The 17832-nt window shown below is 32.8% G+C and overlaps 1 protein-coding gene across 1 annotated transcript in view; it reads left to right on the forward strand.

Annotated features, from left to right (window-relative positions):
• Positions 1–716: 716 nt before the first annotated feature.
• The window catches only part of LOC121125680 (lachesin), a 61385-nt gene continuing 44269 nt past the window's right edge, over positions 717–17832 (forward strand). The window contains exons 1-2 of the mRNA XM_040720882.2: positions 717–852; positions 15568–16129. Coding sequence (XP_040576816.1) covers positions 16045–16129 — 85 coding nt within the window. The 5' untranslated portion in view covers positions 717–852; positions 15568–16044. The remainder of the gene's footprint in view (positions 853–15567; positions 16130–17832) is intronic.

The raw sequence follows: 17832 nt of genomic DNA on the forward strand, positions 1-17832 counted from the left end.
ATCTATCAGCTCTATAAATTCCTATAAAATATCTGTTTACAACCAAAGAAGTTGCTTCATTAATAATGAAGGAGTAAAAAAAAAAAAATATTGTAGGTAAAATTAAGTTTTCATAATGTAAATATTTCATAAATCTCCCATTTTCTTGCATTCTTTATTAATTCATTTACTAATTTATATGATTTCATTAAGGATAAAAATCTTTTGTTTATTCAAAGAAGTCCTTCCCCCCCCCCTCTTTTCTTTCTTTCCTTTTTCAGATTTAAGAAAGCAAAGTATGTGCATGGAAAACAAAAAAAACTGTCCAAATCCTAGCGCCCATATAATTTCCGCAAAGATTCCGCCAAATTTTGAGCGGCAATTGGAAAAAAAAGGGCCTTTAGATAAATCAAGGCATTGATTAGTAGGTGAGTGGTCAAGTAAGAGGCATTTCATTGCTCCTATGCTCTCCAAAAAAGAGAAAAAACCATTGCAATTATGAAGGCAAACATATGGAAATTCAATTTTATTTTTAGATATATTGTATAAATTTTATTATAAATAAAATGCGGGAAATGGGAGGGCGCTCGCCTTTTGAATAAGATAGAAAGGAAGAAAATCGTCGTGCAGACCGAAAAACTCTCCAGTTTCACTGCTTTTTCTTTTTTTTTTTGCGAGGAAGAGAAGAACGCAAGTAAAATAAAAATGCGTGGGTAACTGGGGGTAAAAAAAAAGGCAAAAGGACAACGAACGAGGAGTGAGAATTTAGTATATGTCGTCTTGTACGAATTAAAGAATAAATATTTATTTATACTATATTTTTTTCTGGAAAATGTATTAAGTAAGGATCAACAATCAAATTGCTTTTTTGGGGTAAGTGAGATTTGTTAATCCATAAGGTGGCTCTTTTTTACAAATGATCATTCCATTCCATTCTTAATTCTAATAGTACTTGACAAGCTGATCATTAACCTATAACTAGTTTTTTTTTGTATCAAATCTTTTTTATAGAATTTTTAATTTGGAATTTTTGAGTATTTTTACCTTAATTATAGGTTTGAGGCAACTTTTGAGTATGTAAAAAATCAGTACTCCATACAAAATGTAATTATTTTTTTGCGAAATTTTATGCAAAGTTCAAATATGTGCCAATATTTGATATGGAATCATCCAATCTTGAGATATTGCAATTTAAAGGTTAAAAAACCACCCTGTTTTAAGGTTTTTGTTTGTTATAACTCGGTTTTTCGACACTTTTTACGCCAAAGGAACTTAATTGACACGTAATTACTAAGGGTTTTATTTTGGAAGGAGTATTTGTGTTTAAAAGGTCTAGTTTACCACAAGCAATATTAATTTAATTTCAAGTGTATTTAGGAATAATCAATTATCAGAGGTTGATTACATCATATATACAACTCAATTCCTTACCTATTAATATTTATATATATTTGTTTATTTTTTATTACGATATAATTCATTATAACGGAATTTTAAAAATTTAAACTTAAATCAATATTGTAGCACTAATAAACATTCTATTAACCAAATACTCTTTTGTAAATCAAAACCTAAATATTTCCGCATCAAATAAGTCCTTTAGGCTTAAAATGAGTTGAAAAATCAAGTCATGATACTTTTTGAAACAAAACCTATGAAATATCATGTTTTTTTAACCTCTCAACCACATATTATAAAATTGATATTTGTATGTCAAATATAATCACATATTTGAATTCTGCATAAAATTTTAAAAGTTATTGAATTTTGTTCTTGCTTAAAAATTGGTTGAAACGTGTAAAAATCCTCAAAAAATTATATCAAAAACTCTTTAACACTGTATTTGATATGCAAAAACTAATTGTAGATTCGTAATCAACGGATCAAGGACCAATATAATTAAATATGAAATTAACTAGATTATTTTTTCTTTGACTCGTGTTAATAATATATTTAAAAAATGGTAATTAATTGACATTTTCCCCTAATAAGTGAAGGCAATTTCAATCATTGTCGAATATGATCTTATTTAAAAAAAAAAACCATAAGCAAATAACAGATAGCAAAACAAAAAGGCAATCCCTGAGGCAGTTTTTTTCTCCTTTCCTCCTAACTTTGAAAATATATGTAGATAAACATTCAAGCAATCCAGGGGTTTTGTGTGTGTGTTTGAATGGTTTCTGAATTACTATCAATATTTACAAGCAATATATTTTTTATGTTTTGTAAGCGATTTAAAAGTTAGGGAATTAAAGTGTTTTTTTTTTTTACTTTTTGACATTTCCATGAGGGACTGTCAAAACAAAGTTCATCATATTAAAAAAATGGATGCTTTCATCAGCTGATAAAAAATATAAAACATTTTATTATTAATCACACATGTAAGCTGCTAGAACGATTTCCCCTAAAGTTGTCTTGTTTAACAAATAGAACAGTAAACCAAATTCACTAAAATTTGACTTAAAATCTACGAAGCCATTATCCAGGTAAATAATGAATTGTATATAGTAAGATTTAGTGTTCCAAGAGCATATTTAAAAGTATTGATGATAAATGTAGATTTAAATGAATTAGAAGCATTTTCATCAATCTTGGGGTGTATAACATCCCAATTAACTAACAGAGGGGTAAAAGAGAATATATCAGGCCCAGTATAAGAATTTTAAATCAAATATAGGTTAAAAAATATAGCTAAAATAAAAAATCATATCAAATCTGGGGTTTGAGTATTTATTTCGTTAATATGGACTTGAATTGTTTTTATTTCGGGCTTAAATTTCTCAAGGTTAAGAGCTGAAATTTCTCAAATTCCTTGATATATTGTATAAACAAAGAAAATAATATTACATATCATAACCAAATATTAATGGATACACAGTGGAGTTTTATATATTAAGCTCACACCGTGATTCATTTCCACAGAGGAATGGATTTGACTTAATTTTTATATGTGGTATTATTGACGGAAAGGAAGTTTTGGAACGGTAACTCCATCCAACTTTGAGTTATGAGGCCTTAAATACCGTATAAATTAGCATTTGTATAAATATTTGACTAGTCACAAACCGATGCAAGGATATGCAAGTACAGGATTGATCATATCTAATGGGTACACATATATTATTTTCAATTATTCAAGAATAAAATTTAAGCAAAAGGTTTTGTGAGGATATTTTTTTGACAAAATCATCTTAAAATAGTGCTCCGCACAACTTTTATTCATTATGTGTGCCTTCAGCTCAAATTGCTTCAATACGAGGCCTAAATCCCTTACAGGCCTTGACTATGTAGTCAGCCTCGAGCTTGGTCCACTCCTTCTTCACTCTTGTGGTCTGCATCTAGATACAGCCACATATTAATGTCCCAAAAGTCTGGAAAGCCGTCTCTCAGGAAGGTTTGGGTCTTAGAGGTGCGATGATATGGAGCTTGAGCGAAAACTAAGTTGTCCACAAACTGTTCTCCTGCACTTTCTTATTCAGAAGTTCAATGTTAGCATTTGTATAGATCCGCTCCTTCCTCTATACAAAAATGAGGCGGCAGTCTTGACCTGTGCTGGCCAATGAATTTTTTGTTCTGAAGACATGTTTCACTGAAGCTGACATAAGCTCCTTGGATATGCCCATGGGGGGGGGCATGCCGCGTGAAGGGACCTTCAAAATTCCAATGTTTTGTTCGGTTTCTTTGTTTTTAATTGAGTCGAAACTTTAAAAATGAATCTTGATTAACAAAAATCTTTCTTTCACTGAGTTTGATGACAATCGACGAATAAATTTCCGATTTATTTACATTTAAATTAACTGTACCACTGGATTAGATCAACCCTGTATAATATTTCATTGAAAAGCAATCAGTTGGCTAAACAAAACTGATGTCATAAATTATATTTTATTCTTATTATGAAAAAAAAAGAAAAGTACAGCATGACCTTAGTTTTTGACATTAGATTGGTCATTGATTCTTAGACAGTTCAAGGTAGAACAATTATTATTTAAAAAAAAAAACAGCTGTATTGTAGAAAATTTATGGAATCAGGAATAATGGTGTGACTTATACCAAGTGACATTTTGATGGTTCTGAGTTATTGAAGGAAAAACATTTGAGAGTGCTTAAAGATGTCATTATCTTGTTAGGTGCTTTGAGTAAGTCTATTATTAATTTTATCTAGTAGAAGAATATAAGCAATTGGGTCCTTTTGTCATAATTTTTGTCATTGTCCATGGATTTGATTCCTGATGACATGCTACACAGTAAAACTACTTTTCAGCCAAAAATGTTAGTTGGGCTCTTTTGTCGGGGTGGGGTAGTATATAAATCAAAACGTCATTTATATACTCGTTGAATTTTTGTAAAGTAATTACATTTCCCCATAGAAATGTTTCTATGAAGCTATATTTTCTGATTTTACAATCTAAATAAAGTTGATTTATTTATGTAGATTATTCATTTTTTTACCAAGCCAAAAGTTGACTCTCATTTATAGAAAATAACTAAAAATACTCTAAAATTTCAATTCGAAAATTCTCATAATCCAAATTTGATACCAAAAAAACTAAATACAGATTCGTGATTAGTCTGTCAAGTACTCCCATAATTGAATATGGAATTTAAAAGAATTATTTTTCTTGACTTTTGTGATTAATTTGTTGGTCTGTTATAGATGCTTCATTTGGCATCAATATTTGTAATTGATGCATTGTTTATACTCTGTAGTATCTATCCTCAAAAACTTTATCTCAAGTGAATCTAAAAGAATATTTTTTCAACTTTGCATTTAATGAATTGAATAAAGGAATAAGCTTACATAATATATACTCGTGGACAATGACGAAATTGTTCAATTCATGATGTCTCAGACATTTCTTGTAGGTGTAAAAGCCGGATAAATACCGGGGAAATAAGATCCCAAGATCCTAGAAAAGCAACCCATAGTCTCTTTATCCCAATTTGGACGCATTATTAAGACTTAGGACGGGACAGGGGCTCATGAACTATCCTTGATTGTCAAGGAAATAATTTTGTGTTGGGAATGTCTGTTAGTTGTCAAATCTTGATAAATCCCGGGTAAACGAGATCCTGGGAAATAAATCCTTGTACCTACTCAGAGTGGTTCTGTATACATCTATATTAATAAAGAAAAGCTTATTTGATTGTCTCGAGAGAACTGGAACAATGTTTTTTATTTTCTACAGCTGTTGTTATCATTATTCTTTTATAACCGAGAAGAGACCATCTAAGTATTGAGTAGCTACGTGTGAGGATCCTCATAAAAAGAGAAAATGTTTTCTGGGGAAGTTATCTTTTATATTAATAAAGAAAATATATACACTAGCGTGGTCTGAAAAGTTTCCGACCTCAACATGAAGATGGCAGCATTTGTAAATAAAAACTAGTCACGTTCATCTAGTATCTGTTGTCAATTACTCACCAAAGTTTCGCGCATTTTGGACGCGCAGCTGTTATGTAAAAATGTCGTTTGAGTGAGTTGATGTGAGGGTTTTAGTGAAAATGTAAAAAATGTTGCTATGGCGAAAATCCCGGAATCGCTGGTTGAACGCCTTGACCATCCGCCTTACTCACCAAATATAGCCCCAAGTATATATTTTTGTCCCCTCATCTAAAAATTGACCTTGGAGGACTAAGATTCTTACTTTGCAACAATTATTTTGCAGAGTAAAGTCCTAAGTAATATTTGGAAGAGTTATAGAGATGGAAGCATCGCTGGAAGAATTCTACAAGGAGACTATATTGAAAAATCAGAAATGAAAAAAATATAATTTATCTTTGTTAGGTCGGAAACTTTTCAGACCACTCTCCTATATTTATATGTATAGAACCGTTTTCAGTAACGGCATTAATTTCACTATAATTGAAGGAAACACAATCTTGAGGGCTCAAAGTTGACATTTTCACTTCGATAATTGAACAAATTTCAAATAAATCCTGATAAAACTCAATCAAATGGCTGTAAGAATAAAAAAGACTAATTACCTTCATTGAATACTGCATGATGTCAATGATGCAGAGTGATATTATAATAAATCCAAGTAGTGTGTAGTGAAAAGCCTCAATTTTTGCATCCACATGTTCACTATTTTCCTAAATATTAATAAAAAATGGCTGTCCTTGCTATAAATCTTGGTTATTTATGGTCCCCAAATGAAAACGTTCTATTAACCCCATTCAATGCCGTGTACTATTTTGCAGTCAGCTGGCGATTTTTCTGCTTCTTTTCTTCAAATCAGTCTAACCAAGGTTGATTGGTTGAATTAGAATAACTTCCTTGTTAAGGATTGGCTAAATACGAATGGATTTAAGGGTTTTAATTCTTAAGCAAGGTTGTGTGATACAATAAAGGTAACAACGTGACATCTGGCATGAGTCTCCATGAACTAGACACACAAAACTAATGACTAATAGTTTTTATGTCTCATCCATTACTTACTTACTTAGAATGGATCCAATATCCCTTCTCATTTATCAATCTATTATTATTGGAGTTCAATATACGCACATAAATATCTATGTATGTACCTTGTATAAATAAAAACCGTCTTTGACAAAATATTATTACAATTATTGATTTATTCATGAAATGAATCTTTAACCCAGATTTTTTCCCTTCTATTTCGTCTTCTGATTTATTTATGTACGTATTTACTTTTTTCGACTTCATCATAAATAGTCAAAAGAGTTGTTTAGCTAGGGTTGCAAGTCCTAAGTATTTTTAGGTTGGGATTTTGGTCACCTGGACAGTGTTTTTTAAATTTTTAAAGCTGTTGTCATTATTAAGGAGAGATAATCTAATTATGGGGATATTCTGATAATTTGTTGGAGGAGTTATAAGTAGGGATGCCCAAATAATGCAGAAAAATGCAGAAAAAAACCACCGATAATGCAAAAATGCAAATAATTCCAATAAAATAGGGTTGATATTGGTTTTAAATACTTCTATCAAATTATAATTTTTAATTCCAGAAAGCCCTAATTCTACTGAATAATCATCTGTTTCCTCAGGTGGTCTTCCGTTTGCTTGTTCCCCTGATTGGTGAGAAGGTCCCTGAAAATGGATGTCATGGGGGCGCAGTTGAAGCCGGCTATGATGCAGGGATTCTCCTTCACGCCTATCACAATCTCCCGTGATAGCACTGCAAAAATATTATTCATATTCTCAAATGCTGGTTTCTTCTTCAGAATATCTTACAGCCTTTGTGCAAACTTGAGTATGGTCCGGCTCTCAAGTACCTTTTTAATGATAGACAAGTGGACATCTTTCCTCTAGCTGAGTGATGCTCTCCTTTAGGAAGTTTGACTTTATTAAGGGGAGGCAAAAGAGGCAAAATAATTGTAAAAACCTCAATAGATTTAGGGGTAGGCTTGATAGGATAAACGGGTTGAGGAACCTAAGAGATTTAATTATAAGTGTAAGTCCTTGTTGAGATCAGAGTAGAATTAAGGGTTGAAAACGTAGTGATTACTCCTTGCTTGATACGGAGGGGGCCTTGTTTTTTTTATTATCTCTTAGAGCTACTGTGGGTAGCTAATCTTATGGAACGTCATGACTAGAGTTGAGTAGTTTGTAATGAAAAAAAGAGCGCGAGGAGTAGGGTGTGGAATGCATATGGTGTAGCTGAATGAAGACCCTTGATAATATCAGTGTGCTGTTAAATGCTTTTGAGGAGAAAAAATGAATTAGTGCTATAAGACGGAGAACTTTCTAGATTTTAAATAGATTGAGTGCAGGGAAAATATTGTAATTGTATTTAAATTCAAATATGTTTATTTTATTCTGCATTTATAAATCAATTTATACGAAAGATGGGCAATAATTCTTACTTCAGAGGTAGAAGTCAACACCAGGACAACCCATTAAATAATGAACAAAAGAGAAAAACAGGTTCTTAATAACCTCGAAGGCCCAAAAAATATCAAAGGAACATGTTTGGTTATTTTATTGTGTTTATTTGCTAAATTTCAGACTGATCTGCTCTACTATTTTAGATTTTCTATGTGATAACACTAAAAACAGACTCATAAATACCTACAAATCAGGTTGGAGAAAAAGTGTTTTCCTATTTTTCGCTTTATTACAATGCTTTATATGAAAAGTTAGTAGTCATTTGATGCCGGTTCCGGACCGGAGCTTCTGGCGCCTCATCAAATATTTGTAAGGCCTGACGTTGTCTTGATAAAACATGATTCCCCTCCTATTCGAGTAAATTTTTGTATCTTGCCTTCTGCAAATGGTTCAAAACGGTTTTATGATCAATGTTCAGCTCCAGGGCGATACTACGACTACTAGCCTGACGGTCTATCTCGCTATTATCCATGATTTTATCCACATTTTCGACAACAGATCCGCCAGTGTGTCGTGTATCATTCACAACCACTACACCAGAACGAAATTACTCGTACCAATGTTGTGCAACTCAAAGCAAAAGTGAATCGGCCCTGTATACAATGAAAATTTTCCTGGTAGCTTTCGACGCGTTTTTACCTTTCAGGTAGTAAAAATGTAAAATATGGCAATTCTCCTTTGAGACCTCCGTACTCGACGCAAGATAATTAACGACTGAACTTGCAAAGCGCAATACTGTCACAAAAGCGTTTGTAGTATACACTCACACAACGCTTTATCACATGATCCGATGTGAACAATAATGAACAAGATATACTTAGTGCAAAGAAACAAGTAGGGGGGGGGAGAATACAAAATTGCTTTTTTCCCAACCTATTATAAGATATGATAAAAATTTAGGGAGGCTATAGACGCCACTGCGATACTAAACTAATTTTTTCAGCTGATACCTTTGCTCAATTATTGATGCAATCAAATCACCTCTATGTACTTATTTCTCTAAAGATATTTTCTACGCATTTCTCTGACCAGGAATTACTCAACTGCGTAAAATCTTACGATTTGAATATATTAATATAGCAACCTTATTTACAATTTTGAAATATGTAAAGTATTTAATATGTTGGAATTAGAGTGTTTTTTTTTGTGTGTGTGTGTGGGGTGAGAGACAGAGTGTGAAAAAGGACGAGTGACACATTTAACTATTTTTTTTTAAAGAAAAAGGCTTCTTCTTGACCACTACTCCTCTCATACAACACCATGATTTAAAATTCGGATTTCATTTTACTTTTGTTTATATCATATGATTTTGTTCTTCATTTCTTTGGTTTCTATGTGTCATACATATATTATACATACATTCATAAGTACAGTTGATTATTATAATTTAGAAATTACGAAATGATTAATTATTCTGAAATGTAAGAGAGTCCATCCATTAATAATCCCTTTGACTAGTAAGAAAACCTTTCTTAAAGCTAATTTGAAAGATATACTAAAAAACACGTTCTAACTTGATTATTTCATCTTTTCCTCAACAAAAGTAACATCCCTAATAAGGATATGTGAGGAAGTTATAAACTGTTTAAGTTCTGAATAGATTTGGAGTAGGATTGATCATCAACATAGGAGTATTGTTGTATCGGTCTTTATTAATCCTTCACGCAAGACACATTTACAACAGAGAGCACTAAACTAATAATACTCATATTCTCAAGCGCTGGGTTCTTCTTGAGAATCTCCTCCAGCTTGTGGGCAAACTTGTGGATGGCCAGACAATCTTTCCTCGAGCTGAGTGATGCTTCCATTTAGGACCGTGAAGTTTGTCATTATAATGGCGAGGTCTTGGGCAAGAAAGGGGCAAATGGATTGTAAAAACATCAATAGATTTGGCGGCAAGATGGATAGGATAAACAGGAGCTGGGAATCTAAGATACAGAGCTCTATTCTTTTGGAGGGAAATACTTAGAGAGAGAGAGTGTAATCAGGGATATTACTGTGGAACGATTGCACTAATACACATTTTCTGCTTAAAAATGCAAAATTGCAAAAAAATGCAAATCAAGGTCGAAAATGCAAATAAATCTTATTTAGATAGTTTGGACATCTTTAGTCATTCCAGCCTCTAAACAATTTTCAAATTGTCATATTTACCTTTTTTTTATTCATCCAAATGTTTCAGCTTTTTTTATTCAAAAAAAATATATTGAAATAGTATAACAAAAACAAACGATATCTAATTAATAGGACATAGGATAGCTTTAAATAATAAAAGAGGCGTTCACACTTCCGCGTTGGGATGATTCTGGACTTCGTCTGGAATTCTTTGAACCAAATTATTGGTCTTTTAAGAAGCTTTCTTAAATTGGGTTGTCAAGTAGGAACCATATCCCTTCATTAAAATATCCAATTGATATGAGTTAAAAATCCAGGCTACATTTCAGCGTCTCCAAGGGTCTCGTGCATCCATCCATTTTATTAATCATGATTGATTTTTTAAATGAAAACTAATAAATTTCTTGTTGCTATGGCCACCTCCCTGTCTCCTTCCATAGGCCCGAAAAGGAGAGTCCATGCCCTTTCCCTTCATTTTAATTTTGCAAGGATCTTGGATTCAAGATGCCTGAAGTATTTCGTCATTTCACACGACGTATAAAGTTGAAGTTGCGTGTCCATTTCACCACATTTAAAAACTCCTTGGTTTTTCGAATAAAACTGTTGCATTAAAGCGTCTTGAGTTTTTTTATGAGCTTGTAGGTTTCTACTTACTATGTCTTGAACACTTTTGCTTTCCGTCTTTCTCCTCCAGGCCTGTGCAGTGCATTCTAAATAACGAACATATTTCATAGTTACCTTGTCATGTTTTGTATTTTTTTTTTTTTTTTTGCATACTATAATAGGTCATATTTTCTACCAATCTAGGTATACAACATGCTTTTCAAGTCAGCTTAATATTCAATATTATTGTACATTTTTGGACTATAGCAAAATTTGAGTTTCAATCAATTTACTATGATGACGTCATTAAACTGTAAAATTGGTTGTACAATTTGAATGATCCCTTGTTAGGCAGAAAAATTCTCTACTACTCTCAAATTGGGAATGGTCTAATAGTTGGAAGAAAAGGTTGAGAGAGTGAATAAATATAACATCTGAACATGTTAATCCTTGCCTTCCTTGTTGACAAGCTTATTTTTGAATAGGGCGACAACCGTTGTTTCCATTCAATTTGCAAATATCTAATACATGATTCTACAACTAGTGCTGTGTCGGTCCTTATTGGGAACCGGTGACTACAGATCAGTCCAGTCCAACTTGTTGTTTCTTAAAGAATGTAAAATAGATCCCTCGTGACGTCCTTCTGACTTTTTTTAAATTATGCCGTTATAAAGTAGTTGACTTAGATATGCTCTGATTATATTGCATTATAATGATTTTTGCAAAAAATGTACAATGCTCTTAATACATATATATCTAATTTAGCTTAATAAACAATCGGCAGTCTTAGAAAAAATTCAAAAGACCGACAATTAAGCACTAAAAAATATTAACACCCAGATCAAAAAAGCTTACGTAACATAATTTTCATATACTTAGCAAAAAATCATTAATTATTTGCTTACAATTCACTGGCAAACATAAAAAAAATTGAGTGCAAATAAAAGTCAACTAATAGCTTCATAATACTGGTTTATAGTAGCAAAAAATCCCTTTACAAACTAAAGCTATAGATCAAGTGTCGAAACACATCTGTTAGTTTGAGTAGATTCCTACGCAAGATGGCCGTTTTTAATGATTCCAAAGATGACGTCACTTTATCATTTTTTGTAAACTTTCTCTTCACTTAGCAGAATTCACCTTGCTAATTCAGTGAAATGGTAAATTCGTGGAGATTACATAGTTAACTATAAAGTAATATTCGACATCAAAAAAGTTGTGACATAGGGAATTATATTTAGACATTTGCTTTAAAGCTTTGTTGCACACAGCGATGCCATCTACAGTGTGCGAGGTCAAATCGTGTACTTTACTTTAAATCAATCTGGACTACATAAGGATGAGTATGTTAAAATACTAGGATGTATTATGAAATGTAGTAATTACTTCGGTTACTAGTCAATAAAAACAAACAGTTTTCAGCATTGAGGCTAAAGGTAAAGAGTCTCTGATTTGCTGCAAGGCCAAGTGAGTGTGGAGGAGACATGATAGTCATAGGGTACTCCTGGAGTATTGTTTTTTACTAGATTAAAAGTATGGTGGCTTCAGGTCAGAGCCTTGTGAGGTCCCTTGGCAGCAGTAGACACCGAAAAATCGAGATCATGAAGGACGTGGACACTGCAGTCATCAGATGAGGCATCATGCCAAGGCTCTCCATGCCAGTGATTAGATCTATGAGGATGTATGTGAAGGATTATGTACCATTACGACATGGGCTACTGTTTTTAACAGCAACCAAGGCCAACTGGGTAACGAGAGGCCAGAAATCGTTGACTAAGTTAAATAATTTAGCCATCCTCCTTCCCAAACTGTTTCCCTTTGGACTATGTCATTTGGGATGTATTCGAGAAGAGAGCCTCTGCTACCCCTCAACGCAAATTGGATGACCTCAAGCCCTTTGTCGAGCATCAGTGGGTGGCCATGTCCGACGCCCTCATCAAAAAAGGTGTTGCAGCACGTTTAGGCCCAGGTTGAAGATCATGGTAGAGGACAAGGGGAAGTCATTTTGTAAAATAGAAGGATACATCTATGAAGAAGTCTCTGATAAAGCCTCTACTCCTTTTCTTAGTTGGTACAGTTTACCCCATTTTTTAATTATAGAAAGTCTATAATTTTACATCTCACACTATACTTGCAAATAAAGAATGTTTCTTTGGGATTCTTCTTAGGAATCCATATTATTTAGACCCTCCAACACATCCCAGCACGTACCTCTGTCTACAAAAGTCCTTTGAATATGTGCACACAACTTTTAGGGAAAGCCATGTGCATATGGGACTACATTGATGTTAAATCATCTTCCCTTTGCACCCTCCAAACCTGTCTGCAGTATATATGAATACTACAGACAGACATATATCAAAATCCACAAATAAACATAAAATTAAAGAGTGACAACCGATTTCCAAAAGGAAGGAAGACATTTCCTACTAAACCCCGAACACTTTTAATTCTACAATCCACTCAAATCTGTCAGGGGTTTTGATATGTACAATGTACATATCAAAACAGATTGTCCATTGCATTTTAAAACTTATCATATCTATGTAGACATCCACATAATCTTTAAATATGATACTTTTTAAAATTCAAGACAAAAAAAAATGCATGGGGAAAAGAAGTTCTTTTCAAATAAGATTTGCTGAAGAAACAAAAATATATGTACAATATTGTACAAACTTATTATTCGGTCAGGAATCTACATATACATATATCCCTCCCTCAACAGAAACCATTTTATATTAAAAGGATTGGGATTATTCTTAAGCCTAAAAATTTCATATTTTGGTAGACATAAATATAAATATGACTATATGTTTTCATATAGTCATATATATATGTTTTTTTTTAAATACATAACACCCAGTAGTATGTAGTGCTGTGTGGGGCCCTAGTTTCCTAGGTCAGTCTAGTCTAAAACGTTCCTTAAATATAACTGAATTATATATTGTCTTCGTAAGCTAATCATACCCACCCAAATTGAAGCTCCATAAATTCCATTATTACTTGCAATCGATGTTGGATTATTAAAAAAAAAAAAAACTCTTTCAAAAAGGATCAGCTTTAATACACAGATCTATTATCAATTGTGATACGTCAACAAACAATGGCATTGGAGTAAAAAAAAACAACGGATTGAATATCTTCTCTTAGGCCATCACTTTGTAAAGGGCTTCACGGACATTGTAAATTGTCCTGCGAGCTTGTCCGTAAGGTCATGAGTAGTGTTGTGTTGGGCTTTATTCATTTGGTCTGGTCCAGTCTTAGACCGGTCCTATCGGTCCTTAGGACCGTCAGCTCTTGGTACAGGTCCTTGTAATTTTTTATATAAATATCGATGGTTTATTAAGCCAAATAAGATATATGAAATATGTATTAAGATTATTGCGCATATCTTGCAAACAATATAATATTAAAAAGTACATACAACACGAACCTATCTAATTATTATTTAGTTATATAATTTATTATATTAATAAATAATGGAATAATAAAAAGAGGAAAAAACCCCTCATTGACGTCACGAGGGATCGATTTTACCTTCTTTAAGGACTGACAAGTAGGACTGGACTGGACCGCAGTCCTCGGTCCTAAATAAGAACCGACACAACACTAGGACTCATGAGGATCATTAACAGCGGTGAGAGGCTCTCCAAGAAGTGGAAGATACAACAAGATTGTCAATTAAGACTTCTTTGACTCAGTGTGGGGCCCAATGAGTACCAGGAAGAAGTTGTGAAGCCCTGATTTGATGCCAATTACCCATAAAGGGATTGCTGTTGACAACAAGAGAGAGTACAAAATCTTTGAGATGTTTTCCGAGTACGAATACCGTTCGGCCATCTTTGTGTGCCTCCAAGTACATACATAATTCCATTTATAATTATGATTGAGAGCTTAAATTGATTGATGTTAACATTTTCACTGTCATGCTACATACATACTATTTGTACGAATCGGTTAATTTGAACTGGATTCATTCTGAAAAACTCAACATTTTTAAGACCTTCAGATTTTGGTCAAAGAAAATATAGCCTCCTAATGTCCCAGATATGAGCCCCTCGGACAACTCTGTGTGTTGCATCTTGGTGAAAGAGTCCAATAAACATGCACATAGCACTGTTGACTTTCTAGATATTGGCCAACATGGACAAGGAGTTCCTCATCAAGGACAGATTAGAGGTGTTTGGTTTAAGTGATTGCTTTACAATTTGTAAATCCCTGATTTAATTTAGGAACATAAATTGTAATATACATTATCCTTCAATTTTCCCTACCCTGTATAAACATATTCATACTCGATGAAGGCCGACTTGTCTGAGCCTGCAGGGATCTGTTTCAGATTGTATGAGTTTATTTAACAGCTAACAAGAGAAACTCAGGAAAAGAATGATTACTTAACATGAATGCCATGAGGAAGATAGAGTCAAGAATAATGATCATAATTATTGAAGTAAATTTTTTAGTTGCCCCGTTTTTTTAAATTGATACTCTGAAGAATGAATTTTCTTTTCCTTAGCAGTGTCATTATTATTTAATTCCTGAGTAGTGAACTTCTTTTCCTAAATGTATTCAATTATATTCAAAAATAGTGTAAGGCCTGATTGGAATCAGAGTAGAATTGAGGATAGATATCGGAGACATTCTTGCCAATGTCTTTGTTTATTTCTCTCTCCCTTCCTCCCTCATCACAGCTGCTTGTAGCTTATTTAATGAAGCGTCATGACAGCTAAGCTGCTCTCCTCCAAAACTTTCTTTTAATTATCAGGAATAGTATTATAATTTTCAGTCTACTTTTCTTTTAACATGCCCAAAATATACACGATTTTCATCATGAATAATGATTAAAAAAGAAGTATTTCAAGCTCTGAATTGGCTGTATTGGTGGGCAAGGCTAAGCAATCAGTTCGAAATGTAGTCTTTTTGTTTGCATAACTTGCTAAATGATCCATTATTACTTTTTTATTCCCTATGATTTTTTGATATATATAAAATGCATTCTTTTTTTTTTTTAGGGTTCAAAAAGAAACCTTCAATCAACTCACGTAGACAAATTCTATCAAGAAAGTAAATAAAACTATTTTTACGTCATAGACATGCTCAATCATTCAAGAAATAAGGACTCACGTACCTTGATCTCCCTCTATCTGTCTTAATCATTATGAAAAACTACGAGGATAATTATTGATGAATTTCCTTCTTGGATAAAAATCAGACAGAACATATCACAAACGAAGGAGAGGGGGAAAAAAATACAATATGTGAATCATACACAAGGAATTGAAAAAAAAAAAAAATCAATTGCAAAAGTTTTCTTAATTGTTATTTGTTTGCTACCTTCATTACATCCAATTGAAGAAAAAACACATAGAAGGAAAGAAAGAGAGAGAGAAACAGAAAAAAAAGCAAGGGAAAAAACTTTTATTTTTAAAAAAAATAACCTCCCCCAAAAAACCAACTGATTAAAAATAACACAAAAAGACAAACAGAAAATGTTTTTAAGAAATTGGATCCCAATATCAATCCTCCTATTCTCCATCTTCAATTATTGCATTTCTTCAACAACCAGAATAAAAGGTACGTATCTTCTCATCCTAAAAGTTTGTCTGTGTGTATATTTGTATGTTTTCCGTAAAGCCATTTTTGAGTGTATCTTAGAGTGAAGCATAGACCCGGTATTTACAAATGAATAGCATCTGTCAGGCGTTTAAATAAGTAAGTGTGCTCATGAAAAACATATAGTTCAACATAAGATTTATTGAGGAGTCATCTTCCATATTGTTAAAGCAAAGTTTGACTTTTCGTCGACGCCGGATACTACTGCTAATCAGTATTAATAAAGTAAAGTTTGTCCTCCAGGATATTTGAAAATGCATCATTTTTTAGCGTTACTACTAGATCTAAGAAATGTCAATGTAGCAACGCGCGTGTGTAGCTATAGCTCAGCACGTAGCATAAAAAAAGAAGAAAAAATAGAGTATAAATTTAGGCTTACTAATTGCAAACATTTTTTAGTGGATGTTTTTTTTTGTTGGCAATCTAAACAGTGCTTTTTTACTTTCTCAAGCAACTATTACTATTTCATTCTTGAAAAGAGAGAATTTAAGTATTACGGCTGAGTTTGCAAATGAAAAAGGGAGAGTCATATTGAAAATTTGTCGGTGAATTATCTTGTATATTATAAAAAAAATGGTCTCTTCATCGACGCCTAATAACTCCAAACAATGCCGGATACTCCCGCCATTATATCTATAAAAAAAGGCCCCTAAATTGTCCGCACCAAGTTACTTAGAGTGAAGGTATGTGATTTGTTACCACAGTCATACATTTTGCGAGAGGGGGCTTTTTGTTCCAGCTCACACTGCAAATGAAATGCAGGAATGGGGAAAAAACAATTTTGAACACATTTGCCATAAAAAGTTTTGTAATGTATAGGCTAGAATTCAGTGTATTGATTAGAATAAGGGTAATTGTAGTTGATATATCGGATGGAAATCGTAAAACCGATATATGGAACAAAATATTCAATATCTGTATCGTATCGGTGTTGTAGAAAATTCTTTTTTAACGTGTCTGTTGGTCAAGTGGTCATTTGGGAATGTGTTTGTTCCACAAAGGGGTCAATCGACGCAGTCTCTGCGTACGGAATGAATGAATCTGTTATTACTTAATACTTATATATTTACTTCTAAAAAGAAGTGCAATATAAAGTGTCCCTCCCTGTTAGATACATTAGGCAAAAAATCCAAGGCTTATCAAGGCTCGTCAATTTTGTCTACCATAAAAATTGCATCTCTTTTTTTCACCGGTCATCTTGGTAACATTAATAAACGGGGTTTTAATATATATATATATATATAAAATAAATTTTTCAAATAAACCTTTTCGATAGTAAACATTACCCAGCAGAGCAAAAACAAAATGAAAAAGTACAATTTTCTTCAATCTAAGATCTTAAAAATGTGCTTTCTTTCTCTGAAAATCGCTCCCAAAACTTTTAAAGACTCTTTAAACTACACGGATATTTTAGTTAGATACAGCTCTGATACAAACCATAGTCTTTGAGTTTTAGGTATGGAAAACCCTGTATATATATATATCTTTAAAGAAAAAAAAAACTGTTTTAGAAAGCATCTATCTGATGATGATCCCCTACAATTTCTTGATTTCTTAGCCAATTATTTAATTAGTATGAAAACAAGTACCTAATATAAAGTTATGAGAGGTCTTTTGGGGTTTTTTGAGTATCATAATAATTACACTTTTCTTTTTAAAATTTG

This window comes from Lepeophtheirus salmonis, chromosome 10 (assembly GCF_016086655.4).
Source record: "Lepeophtheirus salmonis chromosome 10, UVic_Lsal_1.4, whole genome shotgun sequence".
Taxonomy (NCBI): domain Eukaryota; kingdom Metazoa; phylum Arthropoda; class Copepoda; order Siphonostomatoida; family Caligidae; genus Lepeophtheirus; species Lepeophtheirus salmonis.